At 42.4% G+C, this 17,500-nt stretch overlaps 1 protein-coding gene across 2 annotated transcripts in view; it reads left to right on the forward strand.

Moving 5' to 3' along the window:
* The window catches only part of LOC143123790 (neurexin-1a-like), a 262,633-nt gene that overhangs the window by 27,608 nt on the left and 217,525 nt on the right, over positions 1-17,500 (forward strand). Inside the window, exon 4 of one of the 2 annotated variants that reach the window (XM_076285071.1) lies at positions 10,237-10,261. The exons of the other annotated variant lie outside the window; for it this stretch is intronic. Coding sequence (XP_076141186.1) covers positions 10,237-10,261 — 25 coding nt within the window. The remainder of the gene's footprint in view (positions 1-10,236; positions 10,262-17,500) is intronic. 2 annotated transcript variants of the gene reach the window in all.

Below are 17,500 nucleotides of genomic sequence, written 5' to 3' on the forward strand. Positions count from 1 at the left end.
TCTGTGAGCTCATCTAAAGTGAGGACGTTTTATGCCTTGCAACACATTTAAAAATGAGTTATAAAGTTTACACTTGCATTTATTAATTTAGCCAACACTTTCACCCAAAGCGACTTTCACATGTCAATGAAATTAAAAGACAAGGCCACATTGGTGGACACCGGGGTTTGAACCCCCAACTTTATGGATTACTGCATGTTAACCCGGCTCCCTATCGACTACACTATCTCTGCCCAGTGGTATTACAACAGTCAATTAAAAAATATAATATAGATATGCGTGTTTACTATGAACAAACCATTTTTAACTGTGTGTAAACAGGATTTACAGATGAGAATTAATGTAGGAATAATGCTTTACAAACGAAAAATACAGCATTTAATAATAGTTTACAGATGTTTAATAACAGTGTGTAGTAAAAGAAAACAGAAACTCTTGCATAGTTGTAGGGGTTTCTATCTGGGCCAAGGTAGTGTAGTGGATAAGGAGCAGGACTAGCACGCAGTAGCCTGGAAAGTTGGGAGTTTGATTCCCGGCTCTCACTGTTATGTCAATGGCCTTCAATTTAATTTAAATGTGTACGTCGCTTGTCTGCTAAATGAATGAATGTAAATGTAATCTTTACAACTCATTTGAAAATGTGTTGCAAGGCATAGAAAGTCCTCACTTTAGATAAGCTCACAACATATCATTAACTAACCACTTGTAACTCCTGAGTTAATCATGAATTATAGTATTAGGAAGTGGTTTATAAAATATGTGTATACTTCATCAACAAAATATTATTGCAAAATTTATGAACAAACCATTTATAACTGTGTGTACAAATACTTTATTTATGAGAATTAACATAGGAACAATGCTTTACAAATTATGAACAAAGCATTTTGTAATAGTTTGCAACTGGTTTATAATAAGAAAATGATTTCATTATAAGTGGTTGTTTCATTACTTATTAAGTATAAATCATGTACTTACAAACATATTTTTTGGATAGGCTTATTTACTATGAACAAACCATTTATAATTGTGTGAACAAATGCTTTACTGATGATAAATTATGTATGAACAAGAAATTACTAATGATGAACAAACCATTAACTAATAAGTAACAAAGGCTTAATAAATTATGAATTGTGTGTAGTTATTATAAAGTGTTACCGATATTTGTTATATGCACTTGACACAGATTCTACAGTGGCCATGTTTCTGAGAAAGCAAGCCATCCCAGAGTGGGTGCTGCATGTAGCGATTGCCCTGGAGAAAAGATTTGTTCTACAATATTTACCCATTTGGATGGAGCGCAATACAAGAGGAGAATGAATCAGAATTTAAATTAAATGCGGATTATGGTTTTAACCCAGGCTTTTTTGCCTGTGTGTGTTTGTGTGTTTGTTTGTGTGTGTGTGTGTGTGTGTGTGTGTGTGTGTCTGTGTTTGCAGTGTCTTCCACACTCTCGCCTGTTTTTCCTCTTTTCTTTTCTTCCAACCTTCTCCTTCGCCTTCCCTTTATGTATAATGTACCTTGACCTTCCTTCTGTGCATCACCAACACAGCCATCGCTTTTCACCAAACTATTTCAAAGCACCCACATGGCAATAAGAAAGAAATGTGAGGGGGGAGGCAGGACATCAGTGGGGGAACATATGGTGGATTTATGCAGGTATCGTAGACTATGACCTGAGTATTCAGTTTCTGTCACCTCGTCCCTATTGTGGAGGCTGCACATTGTGTTCTTGCGATTGTTCTTGAGAGATGCCCAGGCAACACAATGACCACATTGAGGTGGACAGTACATGGAGGCCTCCCCTGACACTCCCCTGGACACATATTTTGCACTCTGGCTAAATTGCCACACTCATTCATGCAGCAAACAGGAAGACCCAATGAAACTGACCTTTCAATGCAAGCGCAGATAGAAACTGTAGTAGGTTGCCAGCTGGACTGCGTTATACGTCAGGCTATCAATGGAGATCAGACCTTTTTATTGTGCATAGGGGAGAGCATTAAGGTGGATAAGTAGGATGGCGAGCAGAAGTGCCATATGTCTTACGCAAAAACTAATCTTGGGGTGTGTGTGTGGGGGGGGGGGGCAGTCCTGCTGCTTTTATGGGGGTTAGCTTGAGTGGTGTATTATTGCCAGCATCACTATCAAAGAGTCCTCTACTGACTGAAATTTGTAAGAGAGGGAGAGCGAGAGAGAGAGAGAGAGTGAGAGAATAAAGCAAGAATAAAGCAAGCGTAGTTTCCTGGTCATTGGATTTCAGAGTTAGTCCTGCCAGAGGGTCACAGGTCAGTCAGGCAGAGCAGTGAGGAGAAGGTGCAGAGAATCTCTTATTAGTGCTGCCATCATGGTCAAGTCACAGGACCACTGCCGAGCTCCACAGAGGACACAGATACAGCCTGAAAGGACAGAACAGAGACTATGATACTCCTCAGTGCTCAAAGACATGGAAATATCCTTATCTCTTTCTGGTTCTCAATTACTGCGTGGCGTCATTAATGTGAATTGACACTATGCATAATGCGATGTGATAAGTATGCATATTGAGTAGTGTTGCACAGCAGTTTCATACTGTAGCTTTGGTGTGTCCATTGGCTCTGTTTAGCCCACAGCTTCACAACGCTAAATCACGTAGTGTCCTGTTTTCATCGCACATCTACTGTAGCCTGTATCCGATGGGAATATTTGAGGACAAAAGATTTGAAGCTCTCTGCTTTGTGTGCTGTAAAATCAGACTAGGCTGCAGTAGAAAAAAGAGTATGGAAAAAAAACCAAGGTGGCCTCCATGGAATTGTGGTTTTATGTGATGCCTTAGAGGACAATCATAGTGAAGCGGTAAAGCATGTAGTGGTCTGCTCTGTCTGTTCCAGATTAAGACAACAGCATGGGTGAAAGCTTCCTCTAATTTTGTAGTCCCATTTGTTGGTGAGCAACTTGAGGATCCTGTTGGCTCAAGAAGGGCCAAGGTGATGGTGCACATATTCATGAGTCATTCCTTGTAATTAACATTTCAGCATGGTTTATTGTTTCATGCACTGATGGTAGATGCAGTGCATCTTTGATGTGAAAGCTTTACCACAAGCTCTGTCCACTCCTCCAATCTTATATAACCTTCAGAAGAAAAGAGACTGAAATCTATTTCAGCTTTTTACATTGTGCTTATCACACTTTCCAGGCTGATCTGATTAATGGATGCATAATGTTGAAAGTCTTTATGAAAATGAAACTCGCCACACCACTTAATTGCCCTGAGACATCTCAACGCTACAGAATGAAACACAATACCTATTAAGATGAAAGAACATGTAAAGATGAGAAAAAATTGTAATATGTTAAAAGACTGTGGGGAATAAACACAAAAGAGACAATTATCTTCATGTATAATTCATGGAGTGCAAAAAATGTCATGGGAGACCAAAGATGTTGGTGGTAGTGGATGATGGCAGTGGTGGTATTATTATGAAGATGTTTCTAATCTGTTTTATTTTGAGAGTAATAGAATTCCCCTTGTAATGCTCGTTTTGTAATGAGATGGCAGCAAGATTATTACCGTACCATTGTTTGGGAGTGGAGAGAGCGCAATCATTATGTCATTTTTTTGCAATAGTCGCCAGATGAATTGTAATGTGGTGGTAATGGAATTGCCTCCCCACAGATAGCCCAGGAGTACACTAACCGTCTCTGTGATGAACGCAGGTGGTGGTGGGAGGCCTCTGTGTTATTTCGCTTATTATGATCGCACAACAGATAGTGTGCACGTCATTTCTTTATTTGCCGTGTTTGTAACTTATTTGGCTACCCTTGAAGTTGACCGAGTCTGAGTGTGTTTTTTTTACATAATTGTTGTTAGATATCTTTTTGGACAGGATGGGTTTTTTTTTCTAATTTATTGTCCATGTGCATAAAAGAGATAAAAACTCAGAATTTGGAGTTTAAATTAATTTATACACCTTCAGTCTCCCTCGAAAAAATCTTGCAGACGCTCTGGTAGGAGGATATCAAGGCATAACTACCTCTGAACAGTAAATATACTTCCTTCAAAGGCTCCCTGGAGCTTCAAAGGCCATGGTAGCCTCCAGAGGGGGGGGTGTCGCTCCCCCCCGGGCCCCAGGTGAAGGTTATGGGCAGAGCCACAGAAGGGTGGGCTCCTCTCTAATGACGCTGTATAGGCAGGTGAGGCTCCTGGGGCATTTTCAGCTCCCCAGCCTCGAGAGTTCCAGCAAGATCTAGGCTTCAGAAAAGGAAAGTCCAACCACATATTGGTTCCAACCATTCACTAAACCAGCTAATCCCAATTAGCACAACTCTTCAGTCAGGTAGATCGGCCAATTAATGATATCAACTGTGTTAAATGCACAGCTAGAAAGACTACATGTCTAGGCTTGTACTTTCTGAAGCTGGTTGTCCACCTCTGGATCTAGAGGTTTGCTTTTGCCCACTCTGTGCAGTGGCCTTTGGCTGTGTGCCGTTCAGTGCTGTGTAATCCATGTGATTTTCTTTAATCCCACACTGGCAGAGTATTAAATGGCATTAAATAACAATGGTGACGTCAATGAGAGCAACAGAAAGGCTACTACCAACATCACTACTATCACTACAGCACTTGCTATAATTAGATGCAAAACAAAACAAAATACAGACAGCTGGTTGTGAAAGTCTCTAAGTTTGGAGTTGATAGATGCAATGGATTTGAATAATGCTGGCATAACCACCCCTTTGTCCAAATTCACAGAAACATGGATGATTCATGAGACTTATTCTGGAAGGGTTTTAAAACATTATGATCATACTGTGTCCTATTAGACACACACATTGAAATAATGAGCGATTTTCCTACGTAGATTAGCAATTGTACAATATAATAGTTTTTTTTTAAAAGAGAGAGAAATTGGAATATAGAAATTGGATATTTCACCTTTTAAAACAGAGAATGACTGTCTCATACTGTACATAGTACGCGTTACAGTTTCCTTATTTTTCCTCCCTGGTTTAAGATACATGTTAAATGAGTCTGCCTTGATCTAATTCTGTGATGGTTTTAGCATGATTATGGCATTTTGGCAAAGTTCACATCAGCCCAATTAGTGTTGGCGTCCGGCTGTGCAGAGGGAGAGGGTCAGCGGGCGCACAGCACCACTGCAGCGCTGCATGCTGGGAGTCTGATCAGCGCCAGGTACACAGCCAGCCACTCGCCGGCTGCCACTCCCCCAGCCATGCACCACGTCTCAGGGAGGCAGGGAAGGAGGCAGGCAGGCAGCACCAGTCACAGCGTGTGTGTGTGTGTGTGTGTGTGTGAAGTTCACACCTCTTATTAAAAGAACTGCGGTCTTTTTTAGCACTTGAGGTGAAAAATTGATCCAAAAGGGATTATTCAAAAGATGATTTTTGTAATACATGCGTATAAATGCTATTGCATATGGGCATGGAAAGACATGCATACATGGTGTTACATATGACACATGACAGGCTGACTAGATATTAATTTGAAAAACAAAACAAAACAAAAGACAAGCGATGTTGAGGAGGACTGTGATTTGATCAGTAGTGGTTATGTTAGAGCAGTTCCATAAGGGTAGCCGAAAACTGGTTTTATGAAAACCATGGAGGAAAAGATTATCCTTAATATGGTGATGGGCAGATGCATTTCAAGTTGAAGGCAATTAATCAGGTCGTCAATATGGGAATAGAGGATTTATTTTGGCAGAAATGACCCAGTTAAAAAATAAAAATAAAAATGTTGGATTATAGTAACCAACCATTCCAACCTTTATATTCCCTTGGTTTTGCCATCCTGAAGCAGAGCAAAGCAGAAATGATGTTTTGAGGGCCCCTGGTATACCTCCACCATGCTCTGGAACATACCACTAACAACATATTTAATACAAAGCAGTGTAGCCTTGGCTGCTGTTTGCTGTAATTGGGCGGCCATCTCAGGGCGTAAAATGAGCTTGGCAGATCGGAGCTCAAGATCCCTTGCACATCATTAAGTGTGAAATATAACAACCCATCCCAAGACTGCCTACCCTTCTCCCCAGAGGGAGTGGAGAGTGCTGGACTGGAGGAGGTCTCTGTTATTAATGTGTAGCAAACGGCTCTCTCTCCTTCGCCCTCACACGAACGGATTTGGAACTGTGCAGGCACTCAATCCAGCTCTAAATATGAGCTTCGGCGCCGCAATAAAGATGCCTTCTCTTATCCACTTGCTGCTCCGTACGGTACTTGATCACGCAGCTCCACGTGGGCTCTGGAGTGCATGATCACCCAGTAGCATGTACCGAGTGGTGCTGTATGTGCTAGTTTGAAAGCTCTTTACCTGTGGATAGAAGTAGTGAAGCTCCCAGGGTTTCGCCGATTTTTTTTCCTTGAAGACATGTTTGCCACATTGCGTCAGAGATGTTTTTGATTGGGTCCTCTGAGGGCTGTTCCGGAGAGGATGTGTGCGACTCACGCAGCTTGCGGGAAGGGGAATATGACAGGTTGAAGGTCAAAAACGATCGACCAAATCTCTTCTATAGACCATGTCACCCTCTCAACACACACACACATACACACCCCACACAAACAAAATCTGCTTCAGATGAGAGGCAGGCAGGCTGGGACCGCCGCTGGGTCATTGGACGGGTGTCAATAAAACTATTATGGACCACTCAAAACAGCCTCCTACATGGCATAAACAAACCATTAGCTGGAAAGATACGGCCCTGGGAAATAGAAATGGAATTGAAGCGTTCAGTCTCAATCAGATGAGTGCGATGCTGAGCTCCCCCTTGCTTTGTCCTCTCCTGCAATGCGATAGTGAATCGGCGTTCATTAACATTAACAAGCTAAATTGCTTTGGTCTGTCAAATTGCATGCTTGTTTGAGAGTTATCCAGAGCTCTTGCTTATGGCAAGACAGCCCCATCGCCACTCACTCAAGTTCACAACATAATTAAATGCTACTTCAAAGCGTCTGTTGTACAAGAATGATATTCTAGGTAAAATGTAATTAGCAGTGCTATAATGGTAAGCCGTAGGGCCACCATATGCGGAAGTGGCAACTTATTATGACCGCCGCGCAGCGAAGCGGCGGTCATATAGGTTTAGTCAGCTTTTTTCTTTTTTTTTTTTTTTTTTCTTTTTCGCATGTCCAAATTTCCGTCAATGATTCCCCGGACACTGAAAGACCGGGGTAGACGAAACTTGGTGGGCATGTAACCCGATATGGATAGCATGGAACCATCGTTTTTCGTTTTGATCTGTAGCCCCCTCCGCTGGACTGCACCCCCCGAAAGGAGGGTAGTGCAGACACAGTTTTCTGTGAATATCTCGAGAACCGTAAGGTTTAGGAGGACCAATTTTTTCTGTATGTTTGCCTCCAGGGGTCATGTTAACCCATTCCATGTGCACACATGTGCATAAACAGATACACACGCACACATACCTTCACAGTAATCATACGTATGACACATACTCACACAGTAGACATATGTACGCATGCATGCACATGCACAAACACACATACGCAGGCAAACACACAAGCACGCACACACACACACACACACACACACACACACACACACACATAAACATAAACGTGTACACGCACACAATTCAAGAATTTCTCAGAATTATGAACAGGCAAGATGCACATGCACAAACACACATACGCAGGCAAACACACAAGCACGCACACACACACACACACACACACACACACATAAACATAAACGTGTATACGCACACATGCACACAATTCAAGAATTTCTCAGAATTATGAACAGGCAAGATGGGGGTGGGGTTGTATAAAATGAATTTAACATGTGAAATCTATGAACTAATCATGTTTTGGTACTTGTTGTCTAGCAGATACCAGTGAGAATTGAGTGTGGCTAATGCAATTTAGTGAGACAGTTAGAATCATATAGGCCTTTCAGCGTGATTTATTTTTGTGGAAAAAATGTGCTGGACTGGGCGGCGGTCATATTTTGTACCGCTCTGCGGTACATCTAGTTTCCTATTTAGACTGGGTGCCAAGGTATTATGTGCCTGTTATGTATATATACAGTAGGCCTACACATTATATATATATATATTGTTTGGTTTGTATTCATTCATTTTTAGCTCTTACTTCCTAAGAGAGTTGATAGCATGCCATTCAGTGGCTATTTTCATTAAAGAAACAAGAAGTATATGAGAGGTGATGACATTCACTGTTTGGGGAGCACTGGACTAATTGGTTTTGTCTGTGCTATCCGCGCCCATATTGAACCACTGCCCAGAGAAATTTGGCAGTCATAAAAAGTATATTGTATGAGGAACTTGTAAAGGTCAATTTAGGATGTGTGGTCCCTTTCTTTTATGTAGCTGCTTTGACTTGATATGATGTATTTTCACAGATGTTGTTGCCAAAGCTGAGTGAAAAGCATGGTTTGTGAAATGGCTAATTACCCCACACAAATTAAACAAAAACAATAAAGAAAAATAAATGTACCGGTAATTGCTGGACAACAATAAGTTTGCTCAAAAAGAGGAGGTAAAAAATAGCATGTCAGCGCAGACATCCGGCCTCTGTAATACAGCCATCTTGGTGAGATTTTGAATGCAACAAACAATCGGACAAATCTCTCCAGTTTGATCTGCAATTCCATAGTCCAGAATCTAGTGCTTAAACTGTTAAGCTGGTCTTTCCTCCCTCTCCTTTCTGAAGGATTACATATTGCATCTGCTGCAGACCAGCTGGTGAAATGCATATCTGTTGTTTGTGCATCCTCTGGTTTCATGGATATTTGCCCCCCCCCAGCATCCGGTGCAATAGTCATTCTGTAATTGTTATAATCTTCTCCTTGACAGGAAATTCTTAAGCACTACAATTTTGACATCTGCAAAACGTTGTTACAGAGCCTTTCTAAAAGGGAATCACTGCAAGAAGCATTCCAAGCCTATGGACTTTCACCATGAATTGTGAATCGTGAACCATACAACCAAACAAGCTGAGAGACATCTTAGTACAATTTATGAAAATATATCTATGAATGAAGGAATGGAAAGGGTAACCTTGATAAAATGAGGTACATACTGCCTTGTTCTTGTTTGGATGTGGATGTATTTTTTTATGCCCTCTCACACTACACAGACCTGTGTTTCCTTTTTTCACTGAATACTTGTGTTGTGTATTTCTGTTGAGTGGGCATGATTCAGCAGAAGTCAAATAAGAGTTATGTACTTGGTGTGCTACATTTATCAGTGGCTTAAATGTAGCAGCATTTAACAGTGTATACCCACCACAGTAGTGTCTGGGAAGCTGCTGCTATTTACACGCAGCAATTTCTATACCCAGATGGTTCACTAAGATCTTTTGTTAGAAAGTATACAAACCATTATATTTATACGTGTAGACACACAAATTCTATTCTTGACAGACATAGCCACTGAGACACCTGTACATCATTTAGACAATGTTATTCATTGGATTTTTAGTTGAAGAAACTATTTGAGAGTATTTTTTTTCAACATGTGTAAAACTCTTTCTAGTTTGTTTGGTCAAATAGTAAACCCCTGGTTTGATGTACAAACATGGAAAAATCCCTCTTCAATACATCACTGCATATTAGCATAGGTTTTTTTTTCTGACAAGTTATTTTGATTGCTGCTGTTAAAGAAAGGCAGCCGTTTGCTTGCATAAAGGTTGTTTTTCACCACATTGGCCCAGTGAGGTGGAACAGTCTCGCTTGGATTGGCCTCACTCGTTTTGCCAAGTCCCTTTTGATATGGAGAGCATGTAGCCGAGGTTGACTGCCTGATCTTGATCTCCAGTGCAGCTCCTTTTTTGGTTAAGTAAACAAAAACAGGGAATGAAAAAAAAAAAAACACACACACACACACACACACACACACACACACACATACCGCAGATGGGAAAAAAAGAATGGCAGAGACACGGAGCCAGAGAGGAGAAAATTGACGGCATTAGTTATCAAAGTGATTGTTATGAACTTTATCTTCAGCCAAAAGCGAGCAAGAACAAATGGTCCTGTCAGAACAAACACACCATCCATAATTCCTGCTCCTTTTGTTCCATAAACTGTTATTCCAGCCACGCTGGCCTTGGCACCCGAGATAAATAAGTGGAATTAATTTGTTGCCGGGTGACAGGGTGGAGACGGTCGGATCAGCATTGAGAAACGGACGCCTGATATTATTAATGACTCGACCGCTGAACTGCAAGGACCACAGTCATTCTGAGGGAGGTCAGGGCAGAAGGAGAATGGAGGATGGAGGCTGCTGGGGGAGATAGTGAGGGGGAGGGGAGTTACTGGAAGAAAAGTGCATCGCAGAGTTGTTGAGGAACTTTGTGGTGTTTGCGGTCAGAAGTACAGATAGGCCTGGTCCTCATGTCTTTTTTCTTTAGCAAGGCTTCTGTGAAAGAGTTACGCTTGGTCTTAGGGTTGAGCCTGGCAAATAAACACTCCTTGCGTCTGTAAATGGGTAACATTACCATCTGGTCATTTTTGACATCCTAAATGTTTTTCTCAGATATTTTACAAGGTGTCTGTAGAATATAATTGTCATTACTTCCAAAATTAATTGAGATGTTTATGGACATTTTCATAATGATGATGCATCGTATTGCCCACCTTATAATTATATTCCACTGTGATCATTTTGGCATTAGGCTTTCATCTGTACCTTTTCAAAAATACATAAATCCTGCAGTTTTTCCTTATCAGTGCTTTCTGTACGGTTTCCCATGTTTCTGTATGGCATCCCAGATCTAGAGTTGTGGCACGAGTGAGATATGAATGTTGTTTCTATCCTGTGGGAGGTCTGCTCTACTCTGATGAGAAGTGATGACCGTGTGGAAACCCAGAGTCATTTCTCCACCCACTTCTATTAGCTCCCACATCCGTCTATGGGATGCTGATGTGCCTGACCAGTCAGGGATAATGTCCTCCTTTCACTGTCTGTCATCACAATTAGAGTAGCTGGTACATATTAATTATAATGAGCAGGGAAGCTACCCACAGACTTCACACATAGGGTTTGTAAATGTTAACTTTTGTCAAAATCCTGCATGATCTGTGTAGCTGCTGATTACCTATTTAGCCATTTCTGCTCCTCTGATGTTGATAGTCTTGGAATGTATGTTCGTGTCGAAAAGTTAACCAAACCTCATATAAACTCCAATAAGCTGTCCAAACAGCCATGATAATAGTAGTCATGTGACAGCAGCAGCACTGTTGAAAGGTGCTGACGAGAAGTGCAGAGCTAGTTTTGATGGCATCCATAGATCAAAATGTTGTTTTGCCATCCATTGTCTTGCCCTCAGCTTGACTTCACTGAGCGCTGGCACAGTTCTCTCCCTCATGCCATGCTGTAGACAGCAGAATGAGCTCAGCTACCCTAGGATGTGGTGGCCCTGCGTGGGGCTGACAGACGATCTATTGTCGCCCTCCCCTCCTGGCGTACAGAGGGTAGATTATGGAGGCTTGACAAACATGTGATTATTTGTGTGCAATTAGCCAGGCCGCGTCCCGACGGGACAAATCAGGGCCGGGTAATTACGGAGAGGACGCAGGGGGAGTGGCGTCTGTGTCTCTACTGGGGACGTCAAGTCAACCTGGGGACAACCCCCCAGTGCACCGCACGTTGTCAGGGCTGGAGCTGGAGCGGTTCTGATGAGGAATGAGAGAGGGACACGCACACACACATACACACACACACACACACACACACACACACACACACACACACACACACACACACACACACACGTGCTGTGTGTGAGTGTGTGTGTGTGTCAGGTGTTGCTGCTGCCACAGAGGGACAATGCTGTGGTGTACTTATCAACAAGATGGACGGAGCTTGGTAGAAGGTGGTAGAAATGGACACAGACACACACACACACACACACACACACACACACACACACACACACTCACACTAACAAACATACACACACACACCATGACCTGCATCTACTGTGTGTGTGTGTGTGTGTGTGTGTGTGTGTGTGTGTGTGTGTCAGGTATTTCAGCACTGTCACATATGGAAATGACTGTAATTATCAGCAAGATGGACAGAGTTTGATGGAAGGTGAAGAGAAATAAGTGGCCATGAATAGATCACAGAGACCAATTGTTGACCCACACACAACATTACCATTTGTGTCATTCTTCTAGTTGGTTTGAGGTGTTAGAAAGCCTTGGCAATATTGTAGCAATATGAGAGTAATTTCGGTTCAGATAAAGAAGAGGCTCTGATCAAAATAGCTGGCAAAAGACATCAGCAAAAGTTCCAAAAAAATTCAGACAGGAGACCCAAGGTAGTGGAAATGAATAATTCAGAGACTCATTTATGATGAAAGGCGCTCTACCTTGATGAATGGTCTGTCACCTTTAACAAGGAAATATTGCAAAATGGGACGCACTGTGCATATGATTTTAGGGGTTACCGACTAGCAGCCTCTTTTCCCATCACTCTCTCTCTCTCAGTCAAATTTTTTAGCGAGTTCCAACTGTAATTACATTTAAGAAAGTTTACTCCAACAGTAGTTACTTGAAGAGTGCTGTCCACAGGTCAGTGTCCAGACATGCCCCTGCACATAACTGCAACGATGTTTGACCGTCTTGAATGTGTGATCAAGTAGCTAAGGCCGGTTTTCTAGCTCACCATCCCCAAAGAGCATGCACTATACTAAGATAATGTGAGATAATTGAGTAAGAACGACCTTCTCTCAGCTTCTTTTAGGGCTGAGGCGAGCATCATGGTCTTATATACCAGTGCCTGAGTATTCTGCTCAGGCACCCTTAAGGCCGACGCAGGTCCAGTTGGCCATCACTGTGTGCCGTGTTCCTGGATCAATCCAGTTGCCTGGCAACAACGTGGCCTAATTAGCCTTGAGACATATTGCCGGTAGGCAGATCACACTGTTGTTTTGACCAGGCTGCAGGTTTGTGTGGAAGAGCTCACTGACTTCCAAGTGGCATCTGCAAGGACAGGATAAATGTGTGTGTGTGTGTGTGTGTGTGTGTGTGTGTGTGTGTGTGTGTGTGTGTGTGTGTGTGTGTGTGTGTGTGTGTGTGTGTGTGTGTGTGTGTGTGTTTCAGCATGCAGGAATGGATTGTAGGGATGGATTTTTTTTTCCAATAGCTTCACTCAGCTGGTGGCCAAAAGTTGCTCTGGATGAATTCGGCTTTTCAATCAGCATGTTTTTAATGCTATATTTATTCAGCCATTCCAACATGTTTGATGTCTGAGACATGGCATTCAACAAAGACTTCTCTTTCATTCCTGATTTGTTATTTTTTACATCAAATGATGTATTAATTGCCTATGACTCATAATAAGTGGGATAGACCTGTGATGAATTATTGTTTTGCTGCCAGTTATCTCTTTCTCTCTCTCTCGCCCCCTCACACCCTCTGTTTTTGTACAATTAATTCAACTTAAAGGCAAACTATGACTAATGACATATTTGTGGGGCCTTAAGGCCACTTTTGGCAGGGGAGTGGGAAAATGACCCGAGCGCCAGCCGAGCCTCTGGAGGGAGGCAAATGTGGGCTTAAATAATGACAAATGGCCCCGGTGATGCGGTGGCAAGATTGCATTCACTGACGGAGAGGGGAAAGAATAACAGCTTACTCTGGGGAGAGCTGCCCTACACAAATAAATCACAGCACAGTCACGCTCTCCAGAGTGACAGAGCTTTCATGTGCAGGCTCGCTCGCTGGCCGCTTGGCTGGACGGACGGACAAAGCGAAGACAGAGGTGAGGTTAAGGAAGAGAGGAGGGAGACCGGGACAAAGGGTAAAATAGGGTGACAACAGACACAAGCTTGGAGAGGCACAGGTAGAGTGAAGCTGACTGTAAATGTTGTGCTGTTACTGTAACAGGTGTTTCATTTGAATGCTGTACCCATGTAACATCAAAATCAAGTCAGCCAAAAACAGAGGAAAAGAAAGTCTTCGAAATTTAGAACCAGAAACCATTCCAGAGCACCTGAACTGGGCGACACGAACCCCCAGTTTGACTTCTGGCATGCGATTGTATAATGAAAGTAGCAGCACAACCTGGTTCTGGTCATCAGTAGTGTTTATTCCTGGCAATGACCAGTCAAATAGACATCTTTGTGTGATGCAGACCGTACAGAGTGCTCTGAAGAATCCATGCTGGCAGGGCTCCAACGCATCCGAGTGAATCTGAGACCAGATGCTTTTATAACAACACTGTTACTCTTAATGGTTACCCATGATTTGACTCTTGCTACACCGAGCTGGTGTGGTTGCTGTTTAATCAGGTCTATAGGGGTCCCTGCCATACAGTTATCAAGCTGTTGTGGCACTGCTGTGTGTCTAAGAGATTAGCTCTCTCCTATGCACATTTTCATATAGGCCGAGCTGATTCAAATATGATTCCCGTAGAGGTTTTTGACAAGTTTAGAAGACAGTACAGAAAGGACAAACACAAGGAGAGGCGGAAAGCTAATTTTCCATTTTGGAATGCCATTCTGCGCTCAGTTTGTTACTGTCAGGCTGGATAAGACCACTGTGGCAGGGGACGCTCAGAAGTTATGCTGATCAGATCAGAGGAGCAGGTGCTGGCGATTAGTGGAATCTGACCAGGGAGAGGCAGGGATTTGGATTGGGCTTTATCACCACGCTCACACACACAGTTTGGAGAAAAGATTGGATTTGGACAAGGTGGGATTCTGTGTGATGTTTGGGGTTTCTCTTTTTTTTCTCTTTTTTCCCTTTGCAGACACTCGTACACACACACACACACATACACGCACACACACACATACACACAAACATATAGTCTTATATCAAAACATTTTTTACTTTTTATCTCATGTGATGGAAGACTTCAGGTTTACGAGTGATGAGAGTTTTTTTATTTGTTTTTATTTTGGCCTGGAAGACCCTACAATAGGTTATTGATGGGAAGTCCTCAGAAAGTAATTTATGACTTGCAGCCTTTATAGAAGACCCATAAACCACAGTGGAGAATCTGAGGGTTGTTTGAGCCCTGTACATTTTAGTTCAGACTTCCAGACCCTCAGATAACAAACTGTGAAATAGGGGCCTGAACACTAAATGGGCTTAAAGTAGCCCTTTCTTTTCAAACATGGACTGTGGTGTTAGAACATAGACCTATTTTCCAATCTGTTTATTCATGGGTTTCATCAGGTCCCTTTCCATAGGTGTATAAAACCAAGCACCTAGATTATGAATACAGACTGCATGGTGCTTGATTAATACACCTGTGGAAAGGGACCTGATGAAACCCATGAACAGTCATTTACAGACATTTCTTGTCCTGGATTTTAAGTTTATACTCGAAAAGCTCAGTGGAATTTCTCCTGTAATTAAAATGGTTAAATTGATCGAATATATATTTGCTGGGTATGTTACACACTTTTCCTTATCTCTGAACTCTGTTGTATCTGATACATCCAGGCTCTTAGCCTTGATCCAGATCACCATTCTTCTTTCTACTGTAATTAGGAAAAATGCCTAGAGCTAATTTTCTCATTCTCATCTCATCTGCCGAAGGCCTATTTTCTTTGTAAGTATTTCATCTTATTGTAAGATGTTCTCTCTTTGTGAAATGGATGTGTGATGTTGGTACACCATGCCTTTGCAAATGATGTATCCGACCATCTTTCATAATTTGAAGAGAACATTATTTCTAATATGGTATCATATTTTTGACTGTGGGAATGACTTTGAACATTTGAAGATTATAGTAAAATAGTATTAGCAGAATTGTATAATATTGTTTGTCATGTTACTTTAAATTGAGTCACAGTTTGGTGATGAGATTCTTGATAAGCCTGTGAGTAATTTGGAATTGTCACTATGTCCTTCTTTCCTTATTTCATTAGAGGTAAATGTTTGTGACTGTGTTTGGTTTTGGTGCATTTCCCCTAAAATCAGACATGTGCACCGTACCTGATAGACTACTCTACCTGATTTACTCTTTGGCGGAGAGCCAGGTGTGGGATTTACAGCTAATTCGAGCATCCTGTAGTGTGTGGCTCACCCAGTTGTAGCTTAACACACATCCTGTTGTGCTGCTTTGTTTCCTTTCGCCTGTGCAACAACAGCCTCATCTAGTTCTCCTCACTCTGTAATTATAAACAAATATGAGACAAAGCACTGTTTCCTGTGGTTCAGCAATGGGTATGTTTGTGTGCGTGTGTGTGTGTGTGTGTGTGTGCGTGTGTGTGTGTGTGTGTGTGTGTGTGTGTGTGTATGTGTGCATGCGTGTGTGCGTGTGTGTGCGTGCGTGCGTGCGTGCGTGCGTGTGTGTGTGTGCACGTGCCCATCTCTTGGTGAAGTGTCTGTGCTAAAGAGTGTTAGGGAGTGCAATACACGTGTCCCCGGATGCTGTGACCTGATTGGCTGAGGTGCTGGTCCCCTGCGGTGGCGACTGCCGTTGCTTTGGTGTGGAGCCGGGCCCGTACCTCGGGAGAGCTCTCCTGCCTAACGAGCTGCGCGTCTCGTGCGACTTTAGCATCATTTCCTAAGAATGCATTATTTATCGGCAGGCTGGGCTCTGCTGTGTCCCAGGGCTACCCGGAGCACACGCAGGATGCCGAGTCTCAGAGGGATCCAGAGAGTGGTTACACTGGCACATGCGGCGCGGTGCATTAATGACAGAGAGCAGAGAGAGATACGTGTGTATGTGTGTGTGTGTGTGTGTGTCAGGTGTTGCTGCTGCCACAGAGGGACAATGCTGTGGTGTACTTATCAACAAGATGGACGGAGCTTGGTAGAAGGTGGTAGAAATGGACACAGACACACACACACACACACACACACACACACACACACACACACACACTCACACTAACAAACATACACACACACACCATGACCTGCATCTACTGTGTGTGTGTGTGTGTGTGTGTGTGTGTGTGTGTGTATGCACGAGTGCTGAGTGACTGACATGAGATACATGATCAAAAATACCTGGAGGTCATGCATGTTGTTTTGTGTTGCAGCTTACATACCATTAATTGTGGACCATCTATTTATGCATTTATTTAATTTGTTTATGTCATGGTATATACCTTAAATATATATGCATCAGTTGGCCATACTGGACATGAAACATTTCATTTTGGATAATAATGGGTTACTGTCACCTCAAAGTGTGAATTAGAATACTATCAAATGTAAGACTACCTTAACCCCTTGCCTTAACTCCTATATTGATGAGACTACTGTAATCTACACACCGTCTTTTGGTCTGTATGGTGTAGTCACAGTGTGCTCTGGAAAACTTGCTGCATTTGAGTTTTTTTACAAAACATCTGTCTTTGTCTCAGACAAGCATACCGTTTTGAAAATGGACCAGATTAATCAATTTCCCTTTTTTCATGGAAGGTTCTAACTAAGAAAAATGGAATGGAAATATGCTAACATTGACCACTGCTGCTGTTCAACCCAACTTGTGATGTTTGCAAACCATGGACAGTGCAATAACTGGTCATAAAAGCAAAGGCAGGG

Source organism: Alosa pseudoharengus, unplaced genomic scaffold, assembly GCF_046254945.1.
Source record: "Alosa pseudoharengus isolate Yale_2024_CS ecotype anadromous, Long Island Sound unplaced genomic scaffold, YU_APseudo_1.1 YU_APseudo_1.1_scf_15, whole genome shotgun sequence".
In the NCBI taxonomy this organism is placed as follows: Eukaryota; Metazoa; Chordata; class Actinopteri; order Clupeiformes; family Clupeidae; genus Alosa; species Alosa pseudoharengus.